Raw genomic sequence first — 27,806 nt, 5'->3', positions numbered from 1 at the left:
GTCTGTGTTCTGAGGCCGAATCAAGGCTATGGTTGAGATTGTTATGCCAAAGTCTCATGCAGTTCTTGAAAGATTTCAGTCCAAAATAGCAGGAGGGAATTGGAGATCACCTGAGCTCATCAGATTTCTATTGCCTTGAATAATGCTCAGGTTTCCAAACAGATATTGATTTCAGGGGAGGCTGCCCAGAAAACTTCTTGGTTGGCCAGCCAGACGTTCCGTGGTTTGCTGGGTACTTTTTGTAAACAGAAATGAAAAAAATCTTTCAAATCAATGAGTGTAGCCCAGCTATTTATTTATTTAATTTTGGGTGCCTTTTGGTGCTCAGAAAAGTCACTGACAGAGTTGTCTTCAGGTCAGCTGCAGGGCCAGCAGATATTCCATGCAACCTGCCCCAACACAGCCTCAATCCCCTTCTAATTCTGAGCCTCCTTTTTAAAAAAAAAAAAAAAAAAAAAACTTAATTTCTTAATTCTTAGTCCCATACTATGTTGTAGAAACTGTGACATAGGTGTGTCTTGTGGGGTCTGGACTGAGATGCCTAGCCCACTTTCATGTTACCTATTCAGGATTTTAGTGCAATTCCCCATGGCTTGTATTGTGTTAAAATTGCTGTATTAACTACACATCTTGTCCTTCTCTTGTTGCTCAGAGGTGATGCAGAAGGAATACAGGTATCTGAAGAATGCATTCCGAATGTACCAGGTGAGATTTCAGCAATGAAAGTGATCTGCAAAAGTGGATCAGGTCCTGTTAGTCTAATGCTTAGGGCTTGGCTACACTACTGCTTAAGTTGACATCACTCATGGCTCTGAAAAAGCCACCTCCAGACGTAATGCAAGTTACGTCAACCTAAGCGCTGACCACACCGGTGCTCCATCGGTGGGAGATGCTCTTCTGTCGGCATAGCCCGTCTTCACCAGACACGCTACAATGGCACAGTTGCATTGGTGCAGCTGCACCGATGTAGCGCTGTAGTGTAGACTAGCCCTTAGTTTCATAGGAAGGTTCTGCAGTGAGTGCACTCACCAGATTCACACACCCCCCTCATCCCCACAAGCACACAGAGTCCCTGATGTGCTGGATTCACTGTAGTTCCACTGTGGGTAAGGAGGGCAGGATATCAGAAACCCGGGGGGGGGGACATACCCTGTGCACCACACAGCATAACTTCAGTGACTGCTAGCAGGAGCAGCTGGATGCAGCTGGAGGTGTCTCCCTCACCCCTGTGGAGGAAGAGTGGTGTGCAGTGGCCACAGAGGCTGTTCCCCCAAAGGATCATAGAATCATAGAATATCAGGGTTGGAAGGGACCTCAGGAGGTCATCTAGTCCAACCCCCTGCTCAAAGCAGGACGGTCCCCAACTAAATCATCCCAGCCAGGCCTTTGTCAAGCCTGACCTTAAAAACCTCAAAGGAAGGAGATTCCACCACCTCCCTAGGTAACGCATTCCAGTGCTTCACCACCCTCCTAGAGAAAAAGTTTTTCCTAATATCCAACCTAAACCTCCCCCACTGCAACTTGAGACCATTACTCCTTGTTCTTTCATCTGCTACCACTGAGAACAGTCTAGATCCATCCTCTTTGGAACCCCCTTTCAGGTAGTTGAAAGCAGCTATCAAATCCCCCCTCATTCTTCTCTTCCGCAGACTAAACAATCCCAGTTCCCTCAGCCTCTCCTCATAAGTCATGTGTTCCAGTCCCCTAATCATTTTTGTTGCCCTCCGCTGGACACTTTCCAATTTTTTCACATCCTTCTTGTAGTGTGGGGCCCAAAACTGGACACAGTACTCCAGATGAGGCCTCACCAATGTTGAATAGAGGGGAACGATCACGTCCCTCGATCTGCTTGCAATGCCCCTACTTATACATCCTAAAATACCATTGGCCTTCTTGGCAACAGGGGCACACTGTTGACTCATATCCAGCTTCTCGTCCACTGTAACCCCTAGGTCCTTTTCTACAGAACTACTGCCGAGCCATTCAGTCCCTAAACTGTAGTGGTGCATGGGATTCTTCCGTCCTAAGTGCAGGACTCTGCATTTGTCCTTGTTGAACCTCATCAGATCTCCCTCCTTCTTCTCCTTTAGCCTGGGTGAAAGCTCCCAGGTAAAGCACTTTGGGATCTGTGGATGGAAATGGCTATATTGTTGCTAACTATCTTTTTATAGCATAATTGGAGGCAATGTGGGAGATTCAGGAGCTGTCAGGGTTTTTGGAAGATTTTCTGAAAATGCGTGTTTGTCCGTCTCTGTGTGTGTGTGTAGGACAGTGTTTCTGATGAAATGGAGGAGAAGTGGCTGAGAAGGCAGGCTGAATGGAAGAAGAGTGAGAGGACTGAGCGGGAGAAGGCACTGTTACAGCAAAGTGAGTAAAGGAGGACGCTTGGGTTTACATCGATGGTGGCAGAGCTGCAGCTGATTACATGGTTATAGCTCCAAAATAGAGCTGTGATCACTCATGCCAGCTGAGGGTCTGCCCCCGAGCTTAGGCAATCCATTCTGTTCAGAGGGACACCATCAGCTTCGAATGTGGTAAATTAAAATCAATGAGTTGGAAGAAATTTTAGGTACAACATTTGCCTCTGAGTCATTTAATTGTTTGAGATCTGCCTTTTTGACTGCTAGGATGTAAATACGTTCCCCAGATTATCCCAGTCCGTTTTATTGACTCTTCTAGGTTTGACTGCGATAGAGTTACTGGTTGCTCTCCATTATGCAGTGGATGCAGAAGAACCCAGGAATACCTTCTGCTCTGGTTATTGTAGCTTATGTGTGATAGCAATGAGTATTCCTGAAGCTTTTATATATTCGAGGCCTTTGGTCCCACCCCTGGTTACAAAAAAATCACTTCTGGGCTGAGACCAAGGATGACTCTTCCTGGGATTTTAAACAAACAGCAACAAAAGAACCTTTTATAAATGACTATAAATAAGGGCTTAGAATAGAAGAGCCACTTCCTCCATATTGTCACTTCAGCAACGTACTTATCTCTTCCCTGCTAGCCCATTCCATAGGAAGTGTGCACTGGGGTAAGGACATAGTTCTGGCTATGCTGTACATTGTGCCACATCACAGCAGTGACAGCTACAAAGTTACCACGCAAAGAAGAGAGTCTGCAAGAGGAGGAGAAGGGAGAAAGACGATAATTGGAAAAGTGATCCAGAGTGTGGGCATGTGTATGTATGTGATCTCAGAACCTGGGAATGGGATGAGACTAGGAGAACGTTCTCCTTCGGGGCACACTCAATGCTGTCATTTGTTAGCTGGTGCTTAGATACCATAGTGCTAGGTAGGTAGAAATATTGAATGCAGCTGAAATGAGTCAAACACCTCGTATGCGTGTTGCCACATACATTTGTGTGCCTCTTACACAGAATTAAAATGGATGGTTAGGAAAAGCCCTTAGACCTCTGTCTTTTTCTCCACAGAACAGGAATTGATGAAGACATTTGAGATGGAGAGAGAGCAGCTAAAGAAATCATCTCAGGGTGGGAACTCCATGATGAATAAACTCTACCAGCAGGAAAGAGAGGTAGCTAGTCTGAGGGGAAGCATAAAGCTATATGTTGAGGTGCAGCAGTTCCCATGAACTCTTATTGCCAGTAAAATAGTAGCAGGTTTGTTATAAATCCATGCTCCTATGGTGTCCCTAAGCCTCTGTTTGCCAGAAGCTGGGAATGGGTGACGGGATGGATCACCTGATGATTACCTGGTCTGTTCGTTCCCTCTGGGGCACCTGGCGGTTGGCCACTGTCGGAAGACAGGGTACTGGGCTAGGTGGATCTTTGGTCTGACCCAGTATGGCCATTCTTATGTCTATTTATAAGGCTCCTATTGCTCAAAGGCTCAAGGGCCTGAGTGCTCTGAGTAAAGGGAGAGATGGGGCCAGGTTTGATACGAACTATAATCACAGGATAATTCCGTTAAACCCCAGGGATCCTAAGTAGCGTGGGACATGTCAGACACCTTCCAAATCACCAGTCACTTGTATTTCTGCCTAGCAGTTATTGTCTGGAAGGTCGTGCGTTCGGTTTTGCCTTTTGGATTGTGAGGGGTTGGAATCAGCTGCTCACTGACGAGCCTGGGAATGTTACAGGCATGCCATGAACTGTGCACAAACTGTGTGTCCTTTTCAGGAGCATATTGAACAGCACCAGAAAGATGTGGAGAAAATAGAAGAGTTGCAAAACATCAAGGAGGCAAGTATGGCAAAAAAAGAAATGCAGTGCAACTGGAGGAACTGTGTCACTTGGACCAGTCTAGCTTTCTGAGCAGTTCACTCTCACCCAGTCAGCTGGATGGGACTTAGCTGAGGTATTTAAACTTATGGAGGGTATAGTGCAAACTGACCAGCTCCCCTCTTGTGCACTGTCCTGTAACAGGAGAAGGAGCCACTCCGGGAATTTAATTGTCATTTCCACTGGAAAACGAAGCTTGATTCTGGGTTCTTGATGTAGTCCTGGTGCTTTTATAACACCTGAAATAAAAAACTTTCCAAATAAGGGCAGACTGGCCTGGCTGGCCTGTGAGCCACAGGGCCTGGGTGTCTGAAGGCTGTAATGGGTTAGTGCGGCCTCTGCTGGCTGTGCACTCTCGATCCCTGACTGTAACAGAGCTCTGGGCTTCCTCAGGGAAACGTCTACACTTGGAGCTGGGGGGTGAGTCCCAGCTCATGAAGAGACATACCCAGGCTAGCGCTCATTGTGCTAGCATGCCAAAAATAGTGTGCCTCTGGCAGTGGGAGGGGCCAGCTGCCCTGAATATGAATCCATCCAAGATCCTAGGCACATCCTCAGGGTGGTTAGCCCATCCCCACACAGCTACACTCTGTTTTAGTGTGCTTGCTCCGATTGATCTCATGTGAGTATGACTCCTCGAATCACACCCTCCGCTCCAAGTGTAGACACATCCCCTCAGTGGGGGAGTGGTTATGTCTGCTCTCCTCTAGGAGCGGCTCCCACTTCACACGCGGCTGCTCTATAACTTGTAGCCCTTGCACCATTGTGTGTGAAGGGGTAAATCTAGGGACTGCTCTAGCTGTGGGCAAACTGGACAGCTCCCTAGGCCCGCAGATTCTGCCTAGGGCAACAGGGGTGGCCTGGCCAAACCTGAGCAGTGTAACAACCCCAGCTGCTTGGTTGCAGTGCCACTCACTCACATTTGGCCCAGCTGCACTCCCTTTTCCCCTCCCCTCCCCATGATGGAGGGGTGGTTGGGCTAAGCCTGAGTGAGTGGCACTGCGAGCTGGTGCTGGCCCCTGCCCTTCTCCCATAACCACCTAACCATCAGAAAGTTCTAAGGAGTAGGAGGGGTGTGGAACACTGAAGTTTGGCCTAAGGTGGCAGATTATCTTGAGAGGCCTCTAGGTAAACCAAATCCATATGTGGAGAGTTTATGCTTGTCTCTCATCTATCCCAATTAAGTACAAGGACAGCGTGGGTAACTAGTTGGCCCCTACCAATAGGAATGAATCCAGCTTATAAAAGCATCGTGGAAACCAGGGCAATGGCACGTTCAGGCCAAGCCTCTCCCACATGTGGTGCAGACAGTGACACAGGTATTGGGGAGGGCTAGCAATGACTGGGAGAGGCTGATGGGGGCTGAAGAGTACATTGGGCTAGAGAGAGAGGAGCCCATTTTATCCAGGTGAATGTGTCTGTGTTTTATCCAATCAAGTCTCTGGAAGCCGATTTGAAGGAGAAGGACCAAATTCTCCAGGCTCTCACCGCAACGATGCAGAATACTCGCGGGGAGCTTCAGCAAGAGGTGGGAGAGCGTGTGTGAGGTCATTATGGGTAAGGCTAAGATTTTGTCATGGATATTTTTAGTAAAAGTCACTGACAGATTGAGGGCAAAAAAGAAAAATTCACGGAAACTGTGACCTGTCTGTGACTTTTACTAAAAATATACCTGACAAAATGGGGATCTGAAGGTCCCCACACCACCTGCAGTGGGGCAGCTGTGCAAGGGCTAGGAGCTGCCTGCAGCAACTGGGGGCTGTAGGGTACCCCTGGCACCTGCAGCTCTGGGGATCCCCCACTGCCCATGGAGGCCGGGAGCTGCGGGGTACCCCAGCTTCCCATGTCGGCCAGGAGCTGCGGGGTACCCCCGTTGGCGGCAGGCTGGGAGCTGCAGGGGTTCCATGCCACCGGCAACCGGGAACTTGGGGGTCCTCCGCTGCCACCAGCGGCCAGAGACTCGGGGGTCCTCTGCTGGCGGGGGTTTGGGGGCTGCCAGAGGCGCCCATGGCGGCTGGGAGCTCCGGGGCTGCCAGAGGTGCCCAGGGTACCCCGCAGCTGCCTACCCCTGCTGAAGGCGGGGGACCCTGCAGCCCCTGACCACCGCAGACTGAAGTCATGGAGGTCACTGGAAGTCACGGATTCTGCGACCTCTGTGACTAAATCGTAGCCTTATTTATGAGTACGGAAAACGGGTCTCCTGTTCATTCCTGTGGGCTCTCTTAAACAGCTACATTCCCTTCTTTATGGCACATGGGGCTCCTTGGATACCAAGTGCTGCGTCTGTTCTCCGGCTTCCAAATGCGGTTGACATGTAGCATAAAATATCTTTCTTCTTCCCTTCCCATCCCTCCAAAGGCAGGCTGTACTTTGGCTGCTAAGAAAGGGAGATTATTGACAGTGCATCTCACACTTAACTGTACAGTTCCATCTACTGAATAATGCCAGTATCCTGACCTGGGAATTTGCTCCTGACCTGGACCATGTGCCAGCAGCTAGTGTCTTGATGGCAGTTGGTCACCCGGAGAGGGGTGTGTGTGTGAGGTTGGGAATATTCCTGCACTGGTGCGGATAGGTGGGGATGAGGGGTTGGCTGTGATCTCTGCTTGTAGCACGCTGTCTGTTCTTGGAATACAGTCAATCTACGCTTGGAGGTGATGGTTAGCTTCCAGAATTAAAAGAGGACAATAACAGATGGCTAAGGAGTAGGAGGGGCATATGCTGTGGTGAGCAATGCTATGGCAAGTCTCGCTGCAGGGTTTTCTGTCTCTGTGCTGAGCTGGATGGCACTGTAACTAGAGCATCTTGCTCCCCTGTAGGGAGAACGGGATGATTCTGTTCTTAGCCCACTGAAATCTTGATACAGCTCTGACCTAAGTACCAGGACAGTCCAAGTGAAGATAGAACCACATGGCTCACGTATATTGTAGCGCAGACAATATCTAAAGATCAGTTGAGGTTTGCAGACATCTGAAATATTGGCATACAAAGGGCAGGGTGAAGAAACAGGTTTTCAGACTTACCCTGAATTCCTTTGACCGTATGCATTTAAATCAAGCCCTTAAAATGCAGTTTTGCTTTGAAAAGAACCCATGTAACAATGACACCTTCCTCCTCCCCAGATCTGCTCCCTGCTGCTCAGTCAAATCTGCTGACTTTAGTAATAGCGTTGCTGCTTTTTCATCCTGTTAATACTGTAGAACCAACACGGCTCTGAGGGAGAGAGCTGGGTTCCCTTCAGACTTCTTAACTCCTTTTAAATATTAGCAGCTGTGCAATCCACTTGACGGCAATAGGGTTAGTCAGGTGTCACTGAGAGCATAGACTGATGGCCGTCACTTTGCTTAGGTGTCACAGGGGCCCTGATTTGACTTGAAAGTAGTCTCTCTGGTCAAGGGGGTGTTTGCAGGGCTGGCAGTTAAAACATGGGTACCATTTGCCAAACCAGTTTAGGTACTAAGGAGCCTACACATCACTGAGTTTCAATGAGACTTGGGCTCCCAAGTACCTACATCTCTTTTGAAAAGGGGATTTAGGCTCATAGGTCACTTTTAGTTACTTTTGACGCTGCTACCTGCTGTATTTTACCTTTTAAAATGAGCACCTTTGGTCTGGGAATTATTGTAACAATGCCCTTGCTTCCCTCGTTTATCATCTCCATTCACTTTTCAGAGCAGAATTGCACTTTGTTGTGCTAGAAGCAGTTTCTTGAGTCTGGATAAGGTTGTCTCTGAATTTTGGTTTATTGGAGGAGGAGCAAATGTAAGGTTGTTTAGGTGTTGCACAAACAGCATTCCAGCACGTGGCTATGTGCTCATGAGTGGTGTGTTAAGGTTGGGGTCAGAACTGTACAGTTAACCTTTGGTGGGAAGATCCACGCCTTACAGTGATTGGGGTGAGGTTATTGAAGTGTGTACTGATCCATAGCTTTTAGACAAGCACTTACATGCTTTAACTGTTACCATCCAAACCTTGTTGTCGGCCAATTTCCTTTTTTCTCAATAAGCGCTAAGGGGAATAGTGTTAGGGTCTGGAGGACAAGGGGTGCATGGTTGGGGGCAGGAGTTAAGGAGGGTGTTGGGTGAGGCACAGGATGGTGTTGAGACAGACTTTCGGTAGGATCCATGTGGAGAGTCACGAATTAGGAGCCTGGTATAGGAGATCCAGCAGGAGGTGTTATGGGAGGGGAACCTGTTTGGGGAGTTAATGAGCGTCATCAAGATATTTGCAGGCTGCGTGCAGAGGCAGGAGGGTATAGGCCAGTGAGCCCCAGGCCCTGGAGTTTCTCTGTTCTGAAGGAATCCTTTTTGACACTGGTTGGGAATTCCACGGCAAAATGAGGCCTGTCACCCAGTGTGCAAGATTTTCCCCTGAGCTGAGGAGGAAGGGGGATGTGTGTGTTGGGTGCAACTTCTAGAATCTCACTTTGACCCCTCACAAATCGAGACATCCAGAATTAGTGGCCATGTCGGAAAAGGTGGGCTGTTTTTGCACTTCTAAAGCCAATTTTCTGGTGGATTGTTTCTGTGCATTTCTTTGACATTATTAATATCTGCTGCTGGATTCAGACTTTGGAGCGGGGGGTTGTCCTCTCGGTGCACAGGACAGAATTTGCACTAATATTATAGCAAATGACCCGGGGAACTGTTCTGCTCTATGCTGTAGGTCCTATACACAAGTAATAGCTGGCTGACTACTTCTGTAGCTCACCTGGTAGGGGCCTATGCTTTTGATGGAAGAGGAGCTGAGTTCTATCATCACAGTTGCCAAGAAGTTTCTAGACACCATAGCATTCAGCACACTGCCAATGAAATTACTAGAGGACCAAGGATTTGTTGCAGCCAACTGGCATTTGTATTGTATGACCCGTTCAGTTATATGTCTGAGAAAGATGAGGGGATTCCCTTCCCCGCTCTGTGTTTGTGATGGATTTTCTGTATAACCAGTGCGGAGTAGCTGTACCACGGATATGCTAACAGGCTCTGATTATTGCTCTCTGGTTAGTTATAAGTAGGGTACATCCTGTTACAAGAACACTAACCAGTGGCATTCTGTTTGTAGAGAGATTACTGTGGTGTTCACTATAGAAGCAAATGGGAAATTAAAAGCAAATGTGACTGAATATACCGTGTTGGCATGTCAGCCTTTTGTGACTGGCTACCTGGGATCCCACTCCCTGTTAGTAATGAGTCTTTCTATTGCGCTCTGATGCTGCACCACCATGGCCCACCTTTCATACTTGTTTGTGCTGTCTAACCCAGGATAGACCTTGGGCTATTTCAAACCTGGGAGCATTTGACCATGCTAACGTCGAGCTTGGGCTGTTCCTATAGCAGAACAATTGATTTTGAGGAAGCGTGGAGTGGAAGGTCTTTGCCTGCTTAGACTGGTCCAGACTGATTTCTGTGTTTCTCAGTCATCCCTGCTGTCTTGTGTCCTGCCATTGTGTAAAACGACTGATTCTGCCTGGGTACAGCAAGTGAATTACTACCTGGTACTCCTTTTCCCCCCAGAAAAGCAACCTGATGGAATTGGAGAAAAACATTCAACAGAAAATCTCGGCAGTTGAATTAAAACACCAGCTCAATATCACTTCCTTGACGGATGAAAATGCCGTTCTGAGGTAGGAACGAATTCTACATATTTCAGCCCAGATAGCTTCAACTAGCAGCACCCACCTCTGTGAGCATTTACTAGTTCACGCTTTTTAATCATTCTTTCTTACACTATGAGGCTTTGTCAGTTCTTTCATTCGCAGCAACAGCTGATTTTATATCCAAACATTCTCATGCAAGTGCCATTTGCCAAGCAGTTTCAGCAGAGCTGCACTGCACAGATGGTATATGCATTCCCCCTGCTCAAACTTTGGTGCCTTAGAAAAGCCCCACAAGAAGCTTAGACAGCCTGTCAACTTCCAGAACATGGGCTTTGCAATCAGGGCAGCTGCATGCAATTCAGCTTCTGTCTTCTTCATTTTAGTGAGTAGGGCTGCCTTTATTTCCCCCTCTCATGGGTCTCTAGGACCTTCAAGGCAGGCCAGCTCAGTAGCTGAGCCATACGGATAGACAGCCCATTCTGTGAGGACAGTGAGTGACAATTTAGTCCACATTGTCCTGTCTCTGTGCAGCATTACATCTGCAACCCTGTAGCCTTGTAGCAGCCTAAAGGAGGTGACTGACTGTCCCAGTTTCACGAGGACTAGCTCAAATATTTTTTTAGATAATGTCGTGGTGTCACAGGAACGTCATTCAGGACACCTGAAAATGTCCCAGTTTTTATTTAATCAATCAAATATTTGGTTTATTTATAACAACAAAATGTTTAAGACACAAGATTATGGAGCAGAATGTGCTCGGTTTCCGCAGGCAGTCTGTTCTTGGTAATGTGTTTGAGCAAAAGAACAGTTTCTACACATCTGAGCTCTCAACAGAGAGAATGTTAATTATACTTGTTCGGTGTTTCATAATAAACCCATTCTGACACAGAGGTACTGGAAAAATCCTCCCCTCCAAGCAATATGCACATCAGTGAGGCAGAGGCTGGCAGTAGCAATGCCAGCCACATTTTTAAGAGTGCACTTTTTTCATGTGACACCATTATGCAAACCCTATCAGAAGTATCCCAGTCCTTTAAAATAATGATCACCTACAGCATAGGAGGCGCAGGAAGTGAAACTAACCAGTCTGGTTTCACTAAGGTGAATGAAGTGTAAAGAAAAAACAAATGGAGATGACAAGGTTAGAGCGTTTAAAACACATTTTCTCATTCTAATAGATAAGATGGTGTTAACACAGAAAAAAATGTCTCTCTTTTGGAAGGAGGGGAGGAATTGTTTTCCATTCTTGGTCATTAAATCTCTGTTCCCTTCTTGACGCTACCACTGTCCCAGTTTACTGGAATTGATAAAGGGAGAGGATGCTGTGAATTGCTGGCCTTCCACTGTTCAGTTTGGTGGCTTCGTTTTAACTCATCAATGATCATTCTCATTGCTTACTGGGGAACATGGCACTCAAGTTCCACAATAACCAAGATGAATGTGCCGCTGGGCCAAGATTTAAGCATGTTAATGTATTGTTTACTAAAGATCAGGACTTAAATTACAATGGAAATAGAGCTTCCGCTTGTGTCTCGGAAAGGAAAACCACATGTGGAGGCTGTGTGGGAGCTTAGCATGCTTCCTATTGTGTGAGTGTTTGTCCCCAGATCTATCAGTAAACTGATCATAACTGAGTCTGCTGAAGTCAATGGAGTTGCACCTGCTTATCTGGCAGGCTTTAAATTCTGTAGCCTGTGTAGTAACTGTAGCCAATGCTTTAGTTTATTCATTGATGTTATGATTAACGTGTGTCATATTTAATCACTGTAAGCTAAATAGAGTTAAAATGTAGGATTATAGAAGTATGAGACTCATCAGTATGTGGAAAGGATAATTGTGTATTCGGTATCTAAGTAGGGCTGAAACCCAAGGCCTACAGGCTGAGGCCTGTAAATTTTTATCTTAGCCATACTAGGCAACAGAGTTAAGAAATGCTAATATAAGTGACCAAAGAATAACCTGATGCCATAAGATTATGGGAAAAGATGTACCAATGGGTGATACTGCAAAAAATTAATAGAGTAATTTTTTGCTTACAAGATAGTCAGTAGTTACATTTTTCTAACAGGTGCCCTAACTGCAGGGTGCACAATGTGCGTAAATGTTAATGAGTTATAGACAGAATCACATTATAAAAGAGGGTGCCCAGGGTGGGAAAATTGAGCTCGCTATGGGAAACTCCAGCAGGAACCATCCCTCTACTGATGATCAATCAGATCCTAACACTATTGTTAAGGATGTGAGTAAAACTATATTTGTAACTTGTGTATGTCTATACAGAATTTCTATATGCTTGAGTAATCATAACTTTAACTGTAACTTTAATAAAACTGGTAATACAGACTAGACCGTGTACTTGTGAATGTATGTGGTCACTATCCTTGGTCTTTGTGTTCCTAGAGACTCTAAATCTGAAGCAAGCAGCAGAGCTGATTTTCACTCTGTTAAGCTTGAAGCTCTAGCCACCAGAGCAGAACCCATGGTGGTGTAACACCACATTAAAAAATTCACTTTCAGTAAAATAAAAGGCTACGTAACAGAGGCAGATGTGAGTAGATACTCTACTATCCCTTTTGTAACACTTCCCCTTCCTATTCCCACAGACGCAAACTGATCACAAAGAGTGAAGAAGCATATAATGAAAGAGTCCGGCGAAAGAGTCATATAATGAAAGAGTCCAGCGAAAGAGTCCAGCGAAAGAGTCAGTTATCAGTATTGCTCTAATGGGAATGTGACCTTGTTACTAAGGGAAACTTGCTGATGATGGTAAATCCAAATGTAGCAATATGTTCAAGTTTATTTTCCATTTCTGTAGGCAGTGCCAAATCTGCAGTCCCTCACTCTTCCAAATCAATCAGTCATATTCAAGGTGTCCTATTTTTGTCCTGTCATTTCCATTTTGCTTTGTTTCCAGAGAGAGCGATGGATGCTGGCCCCAAGTATGTGTGCTGCACTATGATGCTCAGCTGACTCCTATCTCTGCTCAAGCTCGCTCTTACCAGGACAGGCTGGTGTGGTGTAGATGAATGGGTGCTCAGAGGCTAATGTTTTTATCCCTCTTGCTAATCATTACTACAATAGTTATATGCTACTATAAATAGGGATGCTGCTCCTCCCAGGCAGTCAGACTTCTAGTCAGAGTCCTTCCTACACTTGGCTGAGGCTGTATGGAATGGACAGCTAACTTTGCTGTTGCTTACCTTTATTTTATATCACTGGCAACCAGTCTTTACCTTGTAATAGCATCAAAGCTCATAAGCCCAGCAGCGCTTGGAGTCCCGTCTACCAAGGGAGGTGTTGCAAGAAGTGAGTGTGGTGATTGTGTCTATTTGGCATTCTTCTGTGCTCTGGTACTAGAAGTAGGATTTGAAAACCAGTGAGGAAAGTAAATTTTTGTCCCCTGGCTGCCCAACCACTTCAGGCTTCCTTAGGGTTGCACCTTCACAACTGACTTAATTCTTAAGCTGCTAAAAGCAGACGCTCTGAAAGATGGATAACAGAGGCTCTTGCTGCCACTGTCTGACTGGCTCTACTGGAGAGCAGTGTGTGGAAGCGGAGAGTTAGATTTATTGAGAACAGAAGCTGAATAAGTCTAATGGACACTTTATTAAGAAAAGACATTACTATTAACCTGCCTCACCATCAGTGCTTTGAAAAGGCACTTCTGGTGTAAGCCCTTGTCATATACTTTCAATTTTTTTCTTCAATCTATCCTGTTGGACTAAAATTTGTATAATTATTTTCAGGGAGAGAAAATTTTCTGAAACTTACTTTTTACTTTTGTACAAGCTGATCATAAACTACATGTGTGCACAACCCTAAACTTGATTCTAAGTTAGTCAGTATCTTGTTTTCCAAATTTGGTAGACAGTTCTCCCTGAAAAATACATCATTTGAAAAAGTGCCTCTATATTAATACCTGCTATCATCTACAGCAGTGTTTCTCAACCTTTCTGATACCAGGGACTGGCTTCCTCCCTTTCTAAACTGTGTCAGGGAGATATCAGGGACTGGTGCTGGTCCACGGACCAGTCACTGAGAAACACTGATCTACAGGCACTGGTGAGAGCATTGAGCTGTCCAGCAACCTGGCTGTACTCACAATTCTGGCAGATTACAAAAAGTGAACACTTCTAATGAAATAGCCTGCTCTCTGGAAAGCTACATTTCAAAAAAAGGTATGTTTGTTCCCACCCTGAGAGGACATACTGAAAGCTGTAATTTTGTAACAAACAAAAGCCCAGAACTGACGCAGACTTTCCCATAGCAGATTTCAAGTTGGGGTGACTACAGTTCCCTGTTCAATTGATGGGGAAGATGAGTTTTTTCCTGAGTGTGAAACTGGGCTGTGGCATCTGCTTCCCTTGGTTCAGCCTGTCATTCTTCCTGCTCACCTCCCGGTTCACGGCTGTCAGGATCGAGAGAATATCCTCTCCTCTGCGAAAAAATGAGAATCTCAGCATTAGCAACAGCAAAGGGGTTCACCTAACCTGCTGTCCACTAACACCTTTTGATTGCTTAAAGATGCTACTACATTATCCCATATCAAAGCCAGCAGTGCTCGCTCTGTGTAACGACCAAATAATGGATTTACCTTTATTATACTACACTGAACAACTTACAGTGCCTGATCTGTAATTGCTGTCTTCTAAAAAAGTGAGTTGGACCCTATTCAGGTCTTTCTCTTTGTATGTATGTAGGAGCAGTGTGTGCGTGAGATTCTCTCTATTATTTTATACAGAGCGAGACCTGTCTCTGTGTGTACAAATACATGGGTGTGTAGGAACATGCTCCCATCCCCACCTCCATACAGATATTCACAGATACCTGAATGGGATGCAACTCCCTTATATAGGAGACCATAATTACAGATCAGTTGTAATAGGATTTTATATTCTACATGTGTGTCACTGCTTCATCCTCAGATTTACACAACACCTGTATCAATGAGGGTTGTGGGTTACTCTGCCTACAATCACTCCAGGTGAGGCAGATGTGTGCAGACAACACCCAAGCACCCCACTAATTGCACCACTTGTATAAAGCCTTGTCTACACAAGAAGCTAGCACTGGTTTAACTTGTCAGTTTAAAAACTGATGTAGGTAAGGGTATCTGCAGAGCTATTTGCACCTATTTAACTAAATCACAGCTTAAATTCAACAGGTGCAATTTTGTACAGACAAGGTGTAAAGCTAAGAATGAAGAGGTGACAAAATGTATGTACATACACAAATCAGTGTTAAAGCTTTTATGAATAAGATAGCTGTAGCTATAGGAGATTGAAATAAGTTGTACTAACCGTGGACAGCTCTTCTCCAAGTGCTCGCACAGTGATTGTATATACCAAGTGCCCTGGGTTGTGCTTCTGTAGGACACAAAATCCTTCATGGTGGCCATTCCAAGCAGGAAGTCTGCCTCATCTGGAATGCACTCCAGCTGAAATCTTGCATCTGCCTCTACAGAAGAATCCAGCTCTGTAGAATCTGTTTCTATATGTACCCCTTTCTGGAATGTGTCCCCTTGGCAGGCCTGAATGAAGAACACTTTTGGTTTTCCAGCAAGTGAGGGGCAGTTCATGCCAGTAAAAGAAGTGGTTAGTTCCTGGATAGATGTTTCCTGCCCATCAGTACCAAATACGATGCCTTTATCACCATGGGAAAGGATGCAGCAAACAAAGCAGTCCCGGTCCTGGTGGTCCATGCTCCTGTACAAGTGCACTGTGTGACGGATTTCCTGTGCAGTGAGGTCTTTGTGCTCTGCTATCTCAAAGTGAAGTTTGGTAAAGACCTTTTTCAAAGCCGCTGGAAAGTAAACAGAAGGGGCAATGGGGGGGGAGACATTTTGTAATTTTTACTAAATAAATTAATCAGTCACTAAAGAGAATTAGGCTCATGCTTTTTTCCCCCACCCTTATACATTTAATTCCACCTCCCCACCCCCATTACTTATGTTTTCAGACTGGGAATTTATCTCACCTACCACAGCAATGAGCAGGAGAGAGGAAAAGAAGGATCTAAGGGCTTGAACAGCAGTGATCTAATATTGTCAATATTTTCATTAACAACTTGCATGATACAGGAGAGCGCACACTTACAAAATTTGCAAATAACATCTTTCTTGAAGTGTGGTGCCCAGAACTGGACACAGTGCTCCAGCTGAAACCCTACCAGAACAGAACAATCACCTCCTATGTCTTATCTACAGCCTTCCTGCTAATACATCCCAGAATGACATTTGCTTTTTTTCCCCAATAGCATCACATTGTTGACTCATTAAATTTGTGATGCAGTATAATCCCCAGATCTCCTTCTATATTACGGCTGCCTAGCCAATTATTCCCCATTTTGTATTTAGGCATTGGATTTTGCCTTCGTAAGTGCACTTGTCATTACTGAATTTCATCTTACTGATTCTAAAACAATTCTACATTTTATCAAGATCATTGTGAATTCTAATCCTGTCCTCCAAAGTGCTGGCAACCCCTCCTAGCTTGGTGTCAGCCACAGATTTTACAGTAGTACTCTCTATTCCATCATCCAACTTGTTAATGAAAATATTAAATAGTACTAGATCCAGGACAGACCACTGTGGAACCCCACCTGATATATCCCATCTCAGTTTGACAGTGAACGCTGTGATAACTAGTTAAATAAATTTCATAGAGTAGGCCAGACCTCTTCCCCTCTCTCATATTACTCCAATTTCCCTGGAGTTTATAGATATGCAAACTGTATCTGAATTTTTCTAGTCCTTGCTGTACCTGCATCGGCATCTGTTCCGTTCCGGTCTTTTATGTTTTGAAGTTTAGGCACCTCTGATCTTGCTTTTGTAAAGTCATGATTGTTCAGGATCAGGCAGATTCCACGGGGCTGGCTGCTCATTTTGTACATGTCAGGCTGTTTGGGAAAACAGATGAACAACAACCCACAACCTGCACTGCAGCAACCAGTCATTCACATTTCATATACTCCTGCTGCACGTTCAATGGGTTCAGCCTAATGCCCAGTTCCAGTGCACAGCAGCTGAAGAGCTGCACTAATGGGGAGCCAACGATTCTCCCTACACCAACGTCTCTTGTTGCAGGCTCTGTGCCACCTGCTTCCCTCCTTGGTGTAGGGGGTGTGCTGAGGCCAGGATGCTCCATCAGCTACTTAGTCACCATGGCTGCAAGTGTCATAACTTAGGGGCATTGGGGGGTCTCTCTTCCGCCAACCTCAACCACCACCTTCTCTCCTCACGTTCTTGCTCCATCTCACCTATCCTTATCCTCACATAAACTGCTCCTTCCCCGCTGTCTGATGTACAGGCCTCACCATCCCCCTCAGTTACTCCTCCAAACATTCCCTCACTGCTCACTTCACACCCATTCTTCATCCTGACCGTTGTCTCCCTTGTTTTTCAGTCTGATTGCTTTTGCTTGTACCTGCCCATTTCCTTCCCCTCAGCCTTTCCCTGACTCTGCTCTTCTCCACTTTACATTTAATTTTTTCCACCCTATAAATCTCTCCCCCACCTTGCTCCTTGCTCCCACTCTCTCTGTCCAGTTCAGTCTCCTGCCATCCACATTCTCCTAGATTCTCTCCCCATCTCCTGTGAGATCTCACCCTTGGATCTCTCCCCACCATCCCTTAGTATCTTCCCCCATTAGAGCCACTCCCGATACTCCTTCTCCTCAATCATATCCTGCATGCCCCTGACTCTCCCCCATCACACAGCTCCCTTCTGCTCCAGCATCCAGGCCCTTCCCCACTCTACTGCATTACATCCCCCTCTGCCTTAATTCTGCCTCCAGCACCTTCCATGGCCACCTCCTGACAATGTTCACCCCCTGTTCTACATGCAGCCCAACCCCTTCCTGCTCCTCTCACACGGCTGTGTCTCGTGATCTTCACTCTCACACCTATGCTCTCCCTTTCCCCCAGTACTCCTAAGCCTTCCTGCCTCGGCCAGGGATCCACAGCAGGGGGACAGGCAGAGACAGGGCTATTTGGCCAAGAGCAGAAGGGAGTGTTAGTGCCCTCTGCTGTCCAGAAGTGGAACTGCAGGGTTTACAGCTAAAGGAGAAATTTTATTACCTGAATTTTTTTCTGTTAGCAGCTTCTCTCCTCGTTCATTACTCAAACCTCATGCCCCTGCCTATGGCATTTGGGGGTGATCCAGTGTTATTTCTGGAGGCTCCAGGGCTAGGCTGAGGTGCCACCTTTCAGCTTTGGACACCCCGTTGCAAGCCCCAGCAAAGCTCTTTGCCTCCCCACCTCCTCAGGGTATTTCTGGTAAGCGTCACGGACAGGTCCTGGGCTTCTGTGAATTTTTTATTGCCTGCAACTTGTCCCTGACTTTTACTAAAAATACCCATGATACGATTAAGGTTGAGAATCCCCCAATTCACAGCCAGAGGAAGGGGAGCTGTGTAGGAGCCCCCACACACCTGGCAGGGACTGGATCCTCTCAGGGTTTTTTCCCCTTCCAGCCCAGCTCTGTTGCAGGGATTACCCCTGGCACCGGCCCAATAGCTTCCTCCTTGTCCTTATACTCTCCCTCAGAAGCGCTTCACCGAACATTTCTGCATTGGAGTTGTGCCTCCTGAGGGCAGGGTGGGGCCTGGGCCCTAGCAGCGCAAGGGTCAGATGGGTGGGACCGGGCAGGGCATACCCCCCCTGCTGTAGAGCCTGCAAATGCTTTTTCAGAGAGAGGACCACTGCTTAGATTTAAAACTGGGTGTTTACAGGACAGCTTTGCCCTGCCAGATCAGGGGCAGAGGACTCCAGGAGGGAGGCAAGGTGGCTGAAACCACCACACTGCTGTTCACTAGATCCAGGGGCAGCGAAGGAGGAAGATTAGAAGTCACAACTGCACAAAAATGAAAACAATTTTTTTTATATAAAATAAAATTGACAGGAGAAACTGATCCACCACCATGTTCCACCTGAGACTGGTGCCCTGAGCTGAAGGACAGAGACCAGTCCTGGAGCCTCCAGCAACAACAATGCACCATCTCCACAGGTAAGGTCACCCGTGAGTAACAAATGAGGAGAGAGACCAGTGCAACAGCAACTCCTGTATGGTGCCTGGAGAGGCTGATAGTGAAGTAGAGAAACAGGGCCTTATAGAGCTGCCATCACTGTAAAACTCTAGCATTCTGTTCTTATAATGAATGGCAATATTTGGAAGCATCAAATGGGCTGGGGGTCAAGATGAGATATTTAGCATCTAGCAGGATAGCTGCAGATCAAAATATTCATCTTTGTTTAAAAGAAAAACCCAACCATCCAACCCTAGCACAGAGCCACTCAGCTCTCTGGCACTGCTTATCAGTGTTAACTCACTCTGCCCTATCCTCTGTTCAAGAAATGGGCCCCTTCTAGCTACCCCGTGAAACAAAAGACTTTCTAATAACAGATTGCTGAAGCTTAATAACTGTGCCACATTCTGCCTGTGCCCCAACTGACATGGCTTAAGAAGAACAAATATCCCATAAGTGACATGTTTCCACCTCATAGACAGCCTCTCTGCACAGACCAAACAAAACTCACATCAAAATTTCCAGCTCATGCCAACCATTGAAAGGCTACCCTCTGTTGCCACAAGCTTGTAGGGTTTTGTTTTCATAAACAGACAGATTTGTCTGCTGCTTGATACTCTCACTGCCCACCATCTGCCCAACACAACAATATCCCACATACAGCCAGATCCCATAAAGTAACTTTTAATCCTGATTTACCTGCTGGATTTCTTCATGGATGCCTGGAGAATCCGATGCAGTCTGAGATGGCCAAAGGCTGTCCTGGACTAAAATAATCCAGAAAGAGACAATGAGGCATAGAACTAGGTAAAGCATAATATTTTATCATCTGGGAAAGCTGGGAAATTGTTACTTTAAAAGGTCCACTAGTCTGCTCTTGAGACACGTGTGTAATGGCCATTAGCAGCAATGCAAGTACAATGAGTAAATGCTATCCCCTGGCTTCAGTAAGGTGTGTGGGGGTTGCAAAAAGTGTTGTGTTTCAGAGTAGCTGAACTGGAGTAAAATGACACAGGAATTGATCCTGTGCCAACTGGGGGAAAAAAAAAATACAAAACTGCTCAATGAATTCACTGGGAGCAGGAGCAAGCCCCTAACGCTTTGCTTCTTGTGTATCAAGGTACGCTGCTAGGATAATAGCTTTTTATCCAATTGGTTTTTCATCCACTGAAATACTGAACTGGTAAAGCTATTTATCCAATAGGAATTTCAACTGCCCTATCTACTGTACTGACAAAAGCCAAATACTGTACAGGTAAAGCATGAATTTTCTATGCCTCAAGAATGGCTGAAAGCACTTACAAACTTGTAAGTGAGTGGCTTTAAACTTGTAAGTGCTTTCACCATGCCTCAAGAATGGCTCCCGAGTCCTTTCCTATTTTGGTGCATAATGGTGAAAGCACTTTTAAAGCGCTTGTAAGTGAGTAGCTTCAAAATCACATGGCCTTTCTGCACAGACCCTGACTACTGTATCCACAGTACCCCCTCCCTTTCTGGCAAACACCAGTTTACCTCTATGATATCAGCCCACTTGCCCAAGTTTGTTCGTGTATGAAATATTAAAATCTCCCTGCCTCCAGGAATGGATTTTGGAAGTTTCAGTGTGCCACCACCAAAAAAATGTTTAGAGTGAAAAATAATATCTCCCTGGCAGCTAGTGTTCTTCAGCTATAGATCACAAAATACTTTTTTAAAAGGAGATCATTATCATTATCTCCCACTTTACAGAGTTGCCCAAGGTCACACAGCAGGCCACAGGCAGAGCTGGTATTAGAACAGAGATCACTCAAGTCCCAGTACAGTGCTCTATCCACTAGGCCACATAGTCGGCTGGGGAGGTAAAGACTTCTTAGAGTCCTTAACTAGATACACTGGTATTAAATAGATCATTTCTTTCCTTGCACTCCTTGGGGCCCAGAGCCTGCATCAGTATCTGATCATATACAGTCCCTGCATCTGTGCAGCATCTTAGTGAAGTCAATGAAACAGCACATGGATCTATGTTCATTGGGCCTGAGGCAGGACTACAGCCTGCACATAAAATAAAATACCTGCTAGAGACAGTAGGCATCTCTGATACTCCTTGCCTATTCATTGCAATAAAGAGCTTTTTTTTTTTTTTTTTTTTTTTTAAATCTCACTAGAGTAACTATGAAAAATAAGGGGCTTTAAAACAGTGCGTTTGGTTAGACATGGTCAAATACACCTCTACCCTGATATAACACTGTCCTCAGGAGCAAAAAAATCTTACTGCGTTATAGGTGAAACCGCATTATATTGAACTTGCTTTGATCCACCAGAGCGCACAACCCGGCCCCCCCGAGCGCTGCTTTACCGCGTTATATCCGAATTCGTGTTATATCGGGTCATGTTATATTGGAGTAGAGGTGTAAATAGAGCTCACTACATATAAAGGTGAGACAAGACAAGTAGATGGATTAAAAGGAATGTGATGGATGTGGGAAAAAGAGGTGAAAATGCATTAAGAAAGTTCTAAATGGCATCTCTTTGGAAGCTAATCTGTGTCAGTTACCTTCAGAGACTCCTGTTTGGCCTCCATGTCCTTCTGTGATGTACATTTCCACTGCATACGAAAGAAATCCATTGTTTAGCTATAGATGCTTAGCACGTTAAACTGATGTGTCAATTCAAAAGTAACTGATGTGGAAAAGGCCATTTTTACCATTTCGCTCTGATTCATACTCTTCAATTTTCTTCAGAAGGCTTTTGTCAATTTTCTCACAAATAGTCTTGAGGGTTTCTAGGTTTTCTTCTGCCAGTAGTCCCTTCTTCTCCATCTCAATGAAAACATTGATCAGTGTCTGGGCAATTAGAAAGTCAATTTCCTGTTAGAGATAGAATTTACTTTCCCTCCACATTCTCCAGTCTACTATCTCATCTTATCTATTTAGATTATAAGCTCTTCAGGGCAGAGAACTGTCTACTACTTACTTTGTTTATACAGTATCTAGCACAATAGGGCTGCAGTCTGGATACTGCAGTAATAAACATGATTAATAATAATGAAGCAAATAAGCTATCTAGTCCCTAGCTAGAAATATTCCTTACTGGAGGTGGGGGTAAGGGAAGTGGTGTTAAGATGTGGAAACATAGGGTGGCCATTCCCGAAGAAGTCCTGGTCTCCCACTACACCTTAAACAACTGCTGGATCCGCTAAAAGCAAGGAAACAATTCTTACCATCTCATTGTCCAGCTTGCACTTTGGAAGCTCTTTCATCAGAAGAAACTTCAAAGATTTCAACTCATCTGTTGTTATGTTTTCTGAGAGCTGGAAGAGCAGGTACCTGGTGGGAAAACAGGGAGTTGCTTCGCTCAGTATGAACGAGTTGGTATCCTAGCTTAATTTAATATTGTGCTGGCAAACTACTGAGAGCTCACTAGAAGCATACATGGCACAAAATGTGAAAATTGTATGATATACACACACACAAAATTGTATTTTTTCCACACAGACACAAATGTTAACACAAAGGAAATTGATTTTTTTTAACTTCACTTGGTCCCAGGACAACATAGAATTCAAACATGGTTCTTTTTATGCAGCCAAAATGAGTTAGTTTTTAAAAACTAAGTTGAGCTGCCCAACTAAAACCCAATATGGGCTGATGGCTTTTACAGTTCAGTTATTAGTCGATGCTTTTTCTCAGTTTTCATCACTTACCAGTAACTCCCCAAGTTCCTATCCTGCTATAGTCTATGATAAATACACTGAGACATAGCGGATCAGTTTACACTGCAGTCATATTTATACTGGCAGGTGAAAGCCCCCAGAGATGCTCTGTTCCAGGTCTATCTTACAGCCAGCATCAAGACCCTCAATGGGGCTGAAAAACCTCAAACTGGGACCATTCACATTTGAGCTGTGAGGTGTGTGTATGCATGTATTTTAATCGAATTCATAGAACAAAATCCAAAGTTTGTCCTGCAGCACTGCAGAGACCATGTAACTTGCAGATGCACCAAAAACAAGTATGGATCTCTAAACATCTGGGATCGTTAAACAGCTTTACAGGATGCCACTGAACTACTGACAGGCAACGTTAAAGACAGATGCTGGTAGAGAAGGGCATCCGCCTTTACTGAAGTCTCAGGACAGAAGCACACACATTGGTGAGAGGGAAGGGAATGGAAGGAAGGATGGATTTGCATTGTGTGCAGGTTATCTCAGACCGCGCCCAGGGACTACTGTACAGCAGTCTCCACTCAGTCAGTGAGCAATAAGGATGGATGGCAAACTCAAAACCAGAGCTGGGCAGAAGTCATGTGGGGGCCTTTAAGGAATGGTGCTTTTCACTGTCTGAAAAGGTAGTCTGAAATGCAGTCTAATATCAGTATGGGAGGCAGACAGCTGCTGTATATTCTGCGCATGATACCCTTCTCTTAGGAGCAAGCAGCTAATCTAACCCAACCGGCTCTTGAATCAGGGGTGTACTGAACTGTCCTAACTAGACAGACAATGAATACAGGCCTCCTGCCTCAGTGTCCTTGTAAATCCCACCTTACAGCAGTTACTCCCCATGCTCCACATCAAGGAGAGCCATTTATATCAGCCAAGTGCACTCTCCTTAAATTCCAGCCTGCTGAGAAGAGGAATTTGTTTAATTAGGAAACAAAGATGCTGGTTTTCATTTTCAGGCTCAGGCCAGACACACCCACAACTCCAATTGAAACATTGTACAGAATTGGGCCCTAAAGTGTTTAATGTCACTTATCCAGACCAGGAGTTTGGTTTTCTGAAAATAGGATGCTCTCTAGTCTGAGCACTAATACTATGTAATCCTCCAATTTAAATAAACAGCTGCAGCCAGATCCTGAGTAAAACATGGCAGAGCTGAAAAGGCAATAGTGCAAAGATTTTTACCGCTTTTGCAGCTCTTGGTCCTAGTGCCAATTTGTGACGGCCTAGCCCCTAATATAAAGTAGAGCAGCCTCAGGGCTGCTCTATGTTCTGACTGTCATCAACAGTCATTCTAGCATCTGGACACAAGGGCGCGCAAGTCAAGCTCATCCAGGGATTTTCCCCCCATTCTAGGAGAATCCTCAGATGGTCACTTATGCCACATGTAAATCTGCTTTGCCGTGCTAGAACAATGCAAATGCAGACTTAATGGGTCTGAGAATCTCACCCCTCCCCTGGGATGAATTACTGTTTCCAATCTATTATTTAAAGGAATGTGCAATTTACTCTTTCATTTATTATTTGCAAGTTGTTTAAGTTACATCAGTGTCAGACTCGCATACATTTACTGTACATTAACATGCACATTAAGGTAGCAATTTATTTATACACATTATGCAAAGGGATTGCTTAACTGTTTTGCAGACTTAATGTGGCTCCCATTAAAATCAATGGCAAAACTTCCTATTGATTTCGTTGGGAAGAGGCTGAGGCCTTCAGAGAGCACTTATAGACAAACCACAGGTACAAATCACGTGCAAATCATTAACATAATTTATACTTAATTTTTCATAAGGCATTAGATCCCCCACCAATACAATACAGAGCTACCCACCTGAACTGAGATACCTTTGCCCTCCCTGGAATTTGAAGCTCCCTCTCCATCTCCTCTCTGCTGGAGCTCAGTTTATCAGTTAGGAGGTCTATGCGGTTTATCCTGAACAGCAGCTCCTTTAAGAAGGACAGATTGTCTTCCTCCATCATGCCCTTTTCCTCGAGTGCTAGGAATAAGGCCTCAGGATCACGGATGCCTTCCTGCTTCCGCAGTGGGATGTGTTCAAGGCTTAGAAACTTCAGAGCCACCAGGTCTTCTGTGGCCAGAGCCTCACTGATGGTGTAGAGGAGCTTGTGGAAGTCCATCTTCTTCAGACAGCTGACAAAAGGTTATTTCAGTCGTAGATAAAAGGAAAGAAGGGTCGTAAGTGGCCTCTGTTTAGACTGTGAATAAGAAAACAACTGCATGGATCTGGTATGGCAGCAATTTGCAAACAGTCTCATAGTAAACTTTGTACCTATTGATATTTTTTTTTCATTCGTCCCTTGGATCTGCCATGCCTTTATTCATTCTAGCATTAGGATTACATACCAGTGGGTCATCTACCTTAGTTGAGTACCTGCACCTGGCAATGGCCAGTACTTGGGCTGCTGGAGAAAATGGACCCTCAAGGGCTTGACATTCTATACCCACTGAAGTCAGTGATAAATCTCAGTTGACTTCTGCACAGCTCCTGGAAGCGGCTGGCATGTCTCTGCAGCCCCTAGATGCAGGGGTGATCAGGGAAGCTCCACATGCTGCCCCCGCCCCCAGTGCTGACTCCACAGCTCCCAATGGCCAGGAACTGCGGGGACAGCATCGGCGGGCACGGGCACTGCGCAGAGCCACCTGTCCGTGCCTCCGCCTAGGAACCGGACATGCTGGCCACTTCTGGGAGCAGCACAGAGCCAGGGTAGGCAGAGGGAACCTGCCTTAGCCCAGCTATGCCGCCGACTGGGAGCTGCCGGAGGTAAGTGCTACCCAGCCAGAGCATGCAGGCCAAACCTTCTCCTGCACCCCAACCCCCAGCCGCAGGTTGGAAACCCCCCCCCAAATGCCCTTGCAGATCCTGAACCCCCTCCCACACCCCCAACCCCAGCCCTGAGCCCCCTCCTGCACCCTGGGCCCCAGCCCAGCGCCCCTCCTGCACCCCAAACGCCTCAGCCCCACTCTGGAGCCCCTCACCCCCCCCCCCTTGCACTCCAACCCCTGCCCCAGCGAGTGAAAATGCGAGAGGGTGGGGAAGAGCGGGTGTGTGTGTGGGGGGGGGGTTGGAGTGGCAGGGGGGCAAGGGTGTTGGGTTTTGGCCATTAGAAAGTTGGCCAGCGGGTGCCGCCCGCACTATTTCACTCCCTTACTGCTGACCCCAGCCCTTTGGGGACAAGGCAGGGGAGGGCCAGGAAACGCCACCTCTGGGTGTAATCTGAAAGAGGCAACCCCCCCCCCCCCCGGTCCCCTGACAGCATGAGCCCTGGGCCCTGGCCCTTAGGCAGCACTTCCCCTCGGGCGCCTCTAAAGCACTTCACCGGGGGGGCGGGCGGATGATCCATTATCCCCATTGTACACCGGGGGACACTGAGGCACGGGGCCTTGCCCCAGAAGCCGGCAGCAGCGCCAGGGTCACCAGCCTGCGCCCCCCGCTCCAGGGCTCCGGGCACTAGGCCGCGCTGAGCTGGAAGAGCCTTTCGCCAGGCCGCCGGACAACGATACCCCGCCCCGGGAGCGCCGCCCGCAGGGCCCGGAAGCCGCGCGCCCGGCCCGCCCGAGCAACGGGGGTGCTGTCCCGCTGCAGGCCCAGGCGGGGGCGCAGCCCGCGCGCGCTCCAGCCGGCTCCACCGCCCTGCCGCCCCGCGCCTGCCCCGCCACACGCCCGCTACGACCCCCCCCGCCGGAGACGCCGCCACGGCGCCCTCGGCCGTCTAAAAATCTCCCCCCTCAGCAGCGGGTTCAGCGCCTCACCCGCCCCACACGTTCATGCCGGCGGCGCCGCCATGCAAAATGGGGGCGTTCTGCCAGCCGAGCCTCGGCAGGCCAAAAAAAAAAAAATAAAAGGGAAGCGGCCCTGCCTTTGAACCCAAGCCCAGCCCATTGCAGGGGGGCAGGGCTTGGTTGGCGGAGAAAGACGTGGCTGGGCTCAGCCCCCGGGCCCACGTGAAGCACTGGCGGGGCGGTGGGAGCGGGGCGGCCGCAGCGGCTGCCTTGCGGCTGGGTGCAGCCTGAAAAGAGGCGTGGGGTTCATCTGGCCGCACACCCCCTGCCCCGGGCTGCCCTGTGCGCTGGGTGTTTTGTTAACCTTGGCAGTAGGGGAGGGAATGCAGAGTTCCCGCCTGGCTGGGGGCGGTGGCTCCGCTGCAGAGCTTAATTTGTGCCAGGGCTGAGCCCTGGCATCGCTCGGCCTGGCCGTTCACTTCTAGGCTTGGTAGTTCATAGCTTGAGCCCCAGCACCTCTTTCATTACAAATTAAACACTGAGCAAATGTATAGTGTGATTTTTTTTCTTCCCCTCCTCAATAAAAAAGTATTGGCGCATTAACAAAGACGTAGGAAGTGTTTCTCGGGCATTTGCATTTAAGAGCGACTATAAACCCAATAATCCTCCACTCTTCTGGAGTTACAGGGTTAAAAAATATCTGAATTGCTCATTTAAAACAACAAAGGGGGTGGGGAGGATTTAACTGCCCAAGGTTTTCAGGCCCCCCATAAAGAAGCCAAGTATGTCTTTTCAGCTTGAGAAAATCAACAACAATGAAGCATTTTATCACTGAAGAACACAGTTAAAATGGAGTTGCATATCAGGTCAGTTTACAGCAAGCTGTATCGCAGTGACTCTCAAACTTTTGTACTGGTGACCCCTTTCACATAACAAGCCTCTGAGTGCACCCCCGCCCCTTATAAATTAAAAATATATACTTTTAAATATATTTAACACCATTATAAATGCTGGAGGCAAAGCAAGGTTTGGGGTGGAGGCTGACAGCTTGTGACCCCCCCCATGTAATAACCTTGTGACCCTCCCAAGGGGTCCCAACCCCCAGTTTGAGAACCCCTACTGTACCTAGTGCTTATCATCAACTTTTGATGAATGTCTTTCTTCTGCAGTGAAATGGATTAGACTCCATATGCCAAACATCAAACTCCTTAGTTAGTCCTGGGGGTAGATTTAAGCATGTACTTAAAGTTAAGCACATGGCTTAAATGCTTTGCTGAATCAGAGTCCTACTCCTTACTGATGAAACCATCTGTTCCATATCTTAAAGGAAAATCCCCTTATTTGATGCCTAGTGTCTTATTTCCCATATCACTATAGGATATGTGCCAAAAAAGATTAGATTGTGAGCTCTTTAGGACAGGGATCAGCTTTTCTTTCTGTAATTGTACAGCACCTAGCACCAGGGGATCCTAGGGGCCATGGTAACACAAATAATAGATGATAAT

The 27,806-nt window shown here is 46.5% G+C and overlaps 2 protein-coding genes across 7 annotated transcripts in view; one reads left to right on the top strand and one right to left on the bottom strand.

The window, feature by feature from the left end:
- Positions 1–15,710, top strand: part of FLACC1 (flagellum associated containing coiled-coil domains 1) — a 29,801-nt gene extending 14,091 nt beyond the window's left edge. For 4 of the 5 annotated variants that reach the window (XM_074967910.1, XM_074967914.1, XM_074967912.1 and 1 more), the window contains 7 exons: positions 653–705; positions 2,268–2,367; positions 3,431–3,534; positions 4,139–4,201; positions 5,679–5,768; positions 9,754–9,863; positions 12,440–15,710. In XM_074967910.1, coding sequence (XP_074824011.1) covers positions 653–705; positions 2,268–2,367; positions 3,431–3,534; positions 4,139–4,201; positions 5,679–5,768; positions 9,754–9,863; positions 12,440–12,560 — 641 coding nt within the window. In that variant the 3' untranslated portion in view covers positions 12,561–15,710. The remainder of the gene's footprint in view (positions 1–652; positions 706–2,267; positions 2,368–3,430; positions 3,535–4,138; positions 4,202–5,678; positions 5,769–9,753; positions 9,864–12,439) is intronic. The other variant, XM_074967913.1, reaches the window with a different exon arrangement.
- Positions 12,107–26,487, bottom strand: LOC141996122 (caspase-8-like). Of its 2 annotated transcripts, XM_074967915.1 has the most exons (9): positions 26,332–26,487; positions 24,394–24,776; positions 22,059–22,164; positions 21,543–21,681; positions 21,393–21,443; positions 19,559–19,626; positions 16,598–16,733; positions 15,137–15,638; positions 12,107–14,273 (listed from the first exon to the last, which is right to left on the bottom strand). In XM_074967915.1, the coding sequence occupies exons 2-9, from the start codon at positions 24,696–24,698 to the stop codon at positions 14,138–14,140; spliced, it is 1,443 nt and encodes a 480-aa protein (XP_074824016.1). In that variant the 5' UTR covers positions 24,699–24,776; positions 26,332–26,487; the 3' UTR covers positions 12,107–14,137. The 2 variants fall into 2 exon arrangements, with proteins under 2 accessions (XP_074824016.1, XP_074824017.1); XM_074967916.1 differs by lacking the exon at positions 26,332–26,487 and having other exon boundaries at positions 24,394–25,248.
- Positions 26,488–27,806: the final 1,319 nt, after the last annotated feature.

This window comes from Natator depressus, chromosome 11 (genome assembly GCF_965152275.1).
Source record: "Natator depressus isolate rNatDep1 chromosome 11, rNatDep2.hap1, whole genome shotgun sequence".
NCBI classification, from domain to species: domain Eukaryota; kingdom Metazoa; phylum Chordata; order Testudines; family Cheloniidae; genus Natator; species Natator depressus.
This window is presented reverse-complemented; position numbering and strand designations above follow the sequence as displayed.

Excerpts from the sequence above, each read along its gene's own strand:
- LOC141996122 (XM_074967915.1), bottom strand. The coding sequence starts at position 24,698 with ATGGACTTCCACAAGCTCCTCTACACCATCAGTGAGGCTCTGGCCACA. Across the intron at positions 21,682-22,058 it reads GCAAGCTGGACAATGAGATG|ACACTGATCAATGTTTTCAT; the intron begins GTAAGAATTGTT and ends CTAATTGCCCAG. Across the intron at positions 19,627-21,392 it reads CCAAACAGGAGTCTCTGAAG|TCCAGGACAGCCTTTGGCCA; the intron begins GTAACTGACACA and ends GGATTATTTTAG.